This window comes from Glycine soja, chromosome 18 (assembly GCF_004193775.1).
Source record: "Glycine soja cultivar W05 chromosome 18, ASM419377v2, whole genome shotgun sequence".
Taxonomy (NCBI): Eukaryota; Viridiplantae; Streptophyta; class Magnoliopsida; order Fabales; family Fabaceae; genus Glycine; species Glycine soja.
In genome coordinates, this window is record NC_041019.1 from 6,301,125 (window position 1) to 6,308,428 (window position 7,304).

The window sequence follows — 7,304 nt, forward strand, 5'->3', positions numbered from 1 at the left end:
ACATTTTTTTACTACTTTCCCGTTCATTTTCTTCTTCGTTCATTTTTTTTTTCTATTTTCCCGTTCATATTCTTGCTACATTGATTGATTCGTGTGGGAGTAAACTAAAGGAGTTCTCATAGATGTGTAAAATGTGTTGTAAAGTGAATAATATTAGTACATGGTTCATGAGATCAAGATTGGCAGATTTATCGTGTTCTCACGTCATGGCTGCTTGTAAATCTGTCAATCTTGATAAAAAAAATCATCTAATTCATCCATTAACACTTTTTCATGGATGGATATACATCCAATCCATACAAAAAATATATAATTTAAAACTTAATTATATTTAGTTTAAAATAATATATTTTAAACAATTCACAATAATTTCTAAAATAATAAAGAGTCCCAATAAATATTGGTCGAGATTGTTTTTGGCTGACCTCGATTGAGGCTAATTTTTGTCAAACATCAGCTAAGACTATTTTTTTGTTAAATCGGCCAAGTTTTTTTTTTGACTGATGTCAGCCAATGATATCCTTTTGGTTGAGGTCAACTAGGTTTATTTTGTTTGATCGGTGATTGTTTCCTGACGTTGACTAGAGATTTTTCCGATCCATGTCAACTGTCACGCCTGTCGATGATGTTTGTTTGTCAACATCAGCTATGACTTTTTTTGGCCGATGTCAACTAATTTTTTTAATGGACATTGGTCATAACTATATTTTTGTTGGCGTCAACTAGAATTTTTTCGATAAATATCGATCAGAGCTATTTTTTAGTTGATGTCAATTAGAGTTTTTCTCGATCAACGTCAGTTGAGGTTATTTTTTACCGATGTCGACTAGGATTTTTGGTTGATGTTGGTTAGAATTTTTTGGCCGATGTCGACTAGGAATTTTGGTCAAATGTTGGTTATGATTTTTTGGCCAACAATAGCAAAAGTTTTAAGGCCCATTTGGAACCAACCATGGCTAACATCAAGTAGCAACCAATTTATTTCTTCTCCAACGTCACATGGCCTTGAACAAATGAAGGTTCACTCTCATTGATCATGAAAACAAGGTGTGGCACGTGGACATTATGCAACAAATTCTAAGCAATGAAGACATTCAACAAATTCATAGCATTCCTATTTCCAACAACAATGGATGATGATGCTAGAATTTGGAAATTTGCTCTCAACGGTGTCTATTGATTTGTTCCTCTTATCATTTTACAATGGACTCTCTTTTATTTGATGAATCTGTTCGTCTTCAAGGAAATTGGAAGAAGATATGGGCCCTAAAAGTTCCTCCCAAAGTCAAGCATCTTATTCGGAGGATTCAACGTGATTGTCTTCCTTCCAGAGTTCGTCTTCATGCAAAAGGAGTTCAATGCCCTTCAACTCGTGCTTTCTGTCACAACAACCTTGAATCTTTGGATGTGAACATGTAGTTTCAGTGTGGATGGCCTCGGGTCTATGGCCAAAAATTCAGCAACGAGTACACAATACAGAAGTCATACAACAACTAATCTTTCCCCTTATGGATGCCTTGAATCTAGACCAGGATTACAACAAATAAGCCATCATCTTAAGGACCATATGGAGGAGGCAAAATGAGAAAGTTTGGGAAGATGTTGAAACCGCTCCAGTTATGGCGATGTTACTAGCTTATCAACACTTGTTCAAGTGGAAACAAGCGCGATACAATCCTTCTTCAATGGCTGCGACGCAAAATCATCATGTCCCTTGGAAACCTCCTTTGCCTAGGTGTTTGAAATGTAATATAGATGCTGCATTGTTATCGTATTAGAAGTTGTTTGGAATGGGTCTTTGTATTAGAGATGAATGGGGACGGTTTGTAATTGCCAACACTGCCACCATGTTTGGAGTCCCAGAACCAATAGAAGTAGAGGCTTGGAGCTTACTACATCCGTTGTGGTGGATAAAAGAACAAAACTTATACTTTGTTGATATAGAGATGATGCAAAAGGAGTCGTAGAAGCTCTGCGCAATAAGTCAAATGGAGATTCAACTTTTCAAATTCTAGTAAATAGTTGTAAATCTCTTCTTTCCAGTTTCCCAAACCCAGTGGTGAGTTTTGTACGGCTTCAAGCTAATCTTGTCGCTGACAGCTTAGTTAGAATGTGAAGTTTATATGCATGTAGTCATGTTTCCTATCAAGTTCATCATTGTATTTCTTCTTTCATCATAAATGAAATACCTTAAGTGTGTTTTTCTATAATAAAAAAAAACTTTGTATAAAATGGGTCTTTGTATTAGAGATGAATGGGGACGTTTAGAAATTGCCAAAACTGCCACCATGTTTGGGGTCCTAGAACCAGCAAAAGCCGAGGCTTGGAGTTTACCACTTGCATTGTCATGGATAAAAGAACAAAACTTATACTATGTTGATATAGAGATGGATGAAAAAGGATTGCATAATAAGTCATATGGAGATTCAGCTTTTCAAATTCTAATAAATAGTTGTAAATCTCTTGTTTCTAGTTTCCCAAACTCAGTGATGAGTTTTGTACAAGGTCAAGCAATCATGTGCTCACAGCTTAACTAGAGTGTCAAGTTTATATGCTTATAGTCATGTTTTCTATCAAGTTCCTCATTATATTTATTCTCTCATCATATATGAAATACCTTAAATGTCTTTTCTATATATGAAAAAAAATACTTTGTATAAAATGGATCTTTGTATTAGAGATGAATGGGGAACTTTTGTAATTGCCAAAACTACTACCATGTATGAAGTCAACCAGCAGAAACTTGGAGACTTGGAGTTTCCTACATGTGTTGTCGTGGATAAAAGAGCAAACTTATACTTTGTTGATATAGAGATGGATGCAAAAGGAGTTGCACAATAAGTCAGATGGATATTCAGATTTTCACATTCTAATAAATAGTTGAAAATCTATTCTTTCTAGTTTCTCAAACTCAATAATAAGTATTGTATGACATAAAGATAATCATGTCACTCACAACTTTAAAGTGTCAAATTTATATGCTTGTAGACATGTTTTCTATTAAGTTCCTCATTGTATTTTTTCTCTCATCACAAATGAAATATCTTAAATATCTTTTTCTATTAGAGAAAGAAAAAAACTTTGTATAAAATTATACAACACGTTAGTTAGATACAAGTACCCTTTCTTTTCTTTTTTTGAACGGTTGCCATTTGTTATCTAATATAATTGCTAATTTATTATTATAACATTGTACAGAATTAAACTAAATAATGAAAAAATATTTAACCATACAAAAAAAATTACATTTTCACTTTTGATTTAAAATATTTTAAGAACAAGAATTAGGTTTAAAATAACCAAAATTAATTGTATCTTTTTCAAAAACAAAATTAGATGGCCCAAAGCGCACAGTGGAGATAAAGCAGCTGATTTAATATCACAATCTAGAACAGAGCATGTTATACAGCGCAATCGGGCAATCATCTAATTATAAAAATGTAAACATTAGGAAGACCACATCCTCTGAATATCAGAAAAGACAACACAAAAAATACGAAGTCTAAAAGAAGCAAATGGCAAAATGAAAATGGAACCAAACCAAGGGAAAGTACGAAATTAGATAATCTATACTGAGTAACATAATTTCAATCCCATACTACATGAAATAAGATCAGGTGGTTTTTAGACAAGTCCTGAACGGAACCAAACGAAAACTCCATCTAGAACTGCATACATATACCACACTAATATATTATCCACTATAAGCCTAAGATGTTAAGCCATATAGGACCAACAAATTTCAAGTTGAAGGAGAGGTAGACCTTGGAGTATTTGACCTCGATACTGATCTTGAACTTGCATTCACACTCGAGCTTCTTGAGTAGCGTTTCTCACATTTGCCACTCCTCTTAGAGCTTCTTGAATGGCTCCTCCTTGACCTGGGGGACACATTTCGTGAGTTGCTTCTCTTTGAAACAGGTGTAGCACTCCGTGAGTAGCTCCTCCTTGACCTTCTCCTTGGCCTGGGTGAGGCACTCCGAGAAACAGACCTGTAACGGTGCCTTCCATAATAACGATCATCAGGCGAGGCACTTCGTGAAACAGATCGGTAACGGTGCCTTCTGTAGGAGTGCGCATCCGGCGAGTCATATCGTATTTCATAGGGAGAGTATGATCTGTCATGCATGCTGACAGGTGACCTGCTATACGGAGAGCGAGATCGAGAATATGACCTGTGTCGATCATATCGAGAATAGGACCTGTACCGGCTATAGAATGGAGAGTAAGACCTCCGCCTGGAGTGATATGGAGAGTAAGACCTCCTCCTCTGATAGTCAGGAGAGTAAGAACGACTCCTACTTCGGTCTGAAGAATAGGGAGAGCGACTGTAGCTTCTTCTGAAGGGAGAATAGCTAGGAGAGCGACGAGGAGAGTAACTTGGAGAGCTACGTCGAGCTGTATGTAATGCAATGCAATACATAATAGGGATTAGCAAGGTAAACAAATAATAATAATAATAATTCTATACAATCATAACATAAAAATAAATAAATCTTAAGAACTAGGAAAACACACCACGAATAGTTCTCAGTCCTAGATACCTCCCTGGCGTTGGGGTTCGACCACGTCGTCTTTTAGCCTGCAATAGATACAAATAAGAGCATGAATAGATGGTATTGCCATGCACAGGGTAAGCAATAGTAGCATCAATATAAATTCAAAATGCTACATGATTATTCCAAAAAAAAACTAAACACTGCACAATTGTGAGAGGAGAATCTTAAAACCCACAAATTCACAATGCACAAAAGAATAAGTTATAAACGCAATAAAAAAGAGAGTAATGCAGGGCATACAACCCCAATGATCTGATACTTGGTGGTGTATTTGATTTGTTTGTTTAGTTGTGATTTGAGAGTTTGATGAAGAGCTGCTTCACACAGCTAACCTGCTGCCACAGAAACTTCAAATGGAAACAAGCACAAAACTTTCAAAACTTAGATGAACTAAAGAAGAAATCCCCCATATAATTTACATGCATTGGAGTTGAATAAAAAAATCATAGCTAATAAAAGTCCAGGCCCCACAAAATAGGGCATTGCTAGGTAAGTATTATACCTTCTCCACCGTGATGACACGCCCTTCAAGTACAGAGCGATTCAGATACTTTACACATCGTTCAGCCTCCTCAAGAGTCTCCATTGTCACAAAGCCAAACCCACGGGATTCCCTTGTCCAAGGATCAACTACCAGATGGACATCTATCACCTAAGAAGAGCAACTCAAATATAAGAAACAGTATACAGACAGTACGCTTACATCTCCATGGAATAATAAGCTATTTTCAACTATTATATTAGAAATTCCAACAAGAAGATAATGGATTGAAGAGCTTACTTTTCCTTCAGCAGCAAAATGTTTCTCCAGTTCTCTCTTGGTAATCCTAGGAGACAATCCTGTCACATACAAATTGTTTCCTGGATTTTCTGCATCTCTTGATAAACTCCTAAATTACCAGAAGCAAACAAATTAAACATGAATACATAATCAGATAATTACCAGAAGCAAACAAATTAAACATGAATACATAATCAGATAATGAACATGCAAAGGTTCTCACAGTTACTGTTAGAATCACACAATCCTCAATGGGATTCAAAATGATGCAGCAAGTTATTGATCATATTGCAAGAAATCATAAATGGCTTTGAATCATAGTATCATACCATACAAGCATGAATCACTATGATTCCATATCACCTATATGAGTCACATGATTAAAAAATTATTGTTTTTCACCTTATTTACTTGCTTTCACCAATTTTCATCAATGAAACTGAAGTCAAATAAGAATATACTGTTAGATGAAAAACAACTGAAGGAAGTAAAACTACTAGCTGAACCTTACTTGATTATTCCATCGCTCTGTTTTACTTTTATTAAAAAAGGGACTTTTCACAGTCACTCACTTTTAAAAGTAAAAACTATAATAGATTGAACACCATACATCATGGTAAATGTTTGGCTGTTTTCCATCGCATAATCTTATAATTCTTCTATACGAATTAATATTCAATGAGAAATTTTTTACAATCATTTACAGGTGGGAAAAAATTCCTACCTTGAACGGCTTCTGGATCTTGACATTGAGAGAGACCTGGACACAGACCTACCGTATCGCTTGTATGGAGAAGGAGAAGGAGAAGGAGAAGGAGAATACCTATGAAATGGAAAATGGAAATAGGTAAGCAAAAAAACACATCCCACTTAAAACAGAATAGCAGAAACTAAACACTGAGTGAGCGTCTCACCTAGATCTCCTTGAATACGACATCTGCAACGATTCAGCGAACAGCCAAAAAAAACACAACAATAATAAATCAGTACTCGTATGAGACAATAGTCAATTCACAAAAAATAAAATACCAAACATTTAACAAAATCCAAATAAGAAGGTATATTTTTATAGTTTGAAAAATCACTATTTGACCCCACCAACACAAATTACCAATATCCACCACGTACGTCCAAAAAATATGAAAAAACAAAGTATTCAATATTCATAAGTTGATCACGAATTACCAGTATGTCCTAGTAACAAAGCTTCGAAATAAAATCGAATAATTAAATTGTAATCCAATATTTTAAATTGTAGTTTCAAATCCAACTACTTTTAACTTCTAGCGTCCACTCCAACATGATTTCGGTTCCATCGAACATCACATAACACACACACAATTCCTAAATCCCTCCACAAGTCAAAATGAAATTATAAAAATCAATCAAAATTAGCTCCAAAAACTCTCCGATCATGCAACCTAAATTTATAAATAAATAAAATATTGAGGCTTCTGGAAATATAGACAACAATTGAGCCATGCATTTTTTCAAAGCTACGCGAGAAGAAGTCCAATTATCGACGCAAATTTCCCAAAACAATGGGAAAAAAAAAAGATGCAATCAGCTAAATCGTTCTATTCAGATCGATGAGAGGAAGAGATTTGAGCTTACCGTAACCAACAGATCAAGAACGAAAAGTACTCGCTTTAACGAAAGATGAAGAGGAATCAGTACGACTTTCTCGGTGAATGACAAGATGACAGTTTGCGTTAAGGGAAAACAAACGTGGCGAGGGTGAAGAGGTTTATATAGAGGGAGAAGCGTGAGGTTGTGGTTCTTTGGAGGCTTCTGGAGAATCGGACACCAAACCAGAATTAAACGCGCTTGAATTCTTTGTGGCCCGTGGGCCGTTATCTTCCGTTCTGATATTGGAGGATATTATTGACAGCACCTCCTATTGCTAAGTGCACCCCAAGCCCCTAGGGATCTATGGCCAATTTTCTTTCTTCTTCCTTTATCAT

General features: G+C 35.6%; 1 protein-coding gene across 1 annotated transcript; it reads right to left on the minus strand.

Moving 5' to 3' along the window:
- Nucleotides 1-3,530: 3,530 nt before the first annotated feature.
- Nucleotides 3,531-7,118, minus strand: LOC114396229 (serine/arginine-rich splicing factor SR45a-like). Its single transcript, XM_028358131.1, has 7 exons — nucleotides 6,955-7,118; nucleotides 6,255-6,277; nucleotides 6,065-6,163; nucleotides 5,341-5,449; nucleotides 5,062-5,211; nucleotides 4,519-4,582; nucleotides 3,531-4,398 (listed from the first exon to the last, which is right to left on the minus strand). The coding sequence occupies exons 2-7, from the start codon at nucleotides 6,275-6,277 to the stop codon at nucleotides 3,743-3,745; spliced, it is 1,101 nt and encodes a 366-aa protein (XP_028213932.1). The 5' UTR covers nucleotides 6,955-7,118; the 3' UTR covers nucleotides 3,531-3,742.
- Between the last annotated feature and the right edge of the window lie 186 nt (nucleotides 7,119-7,304).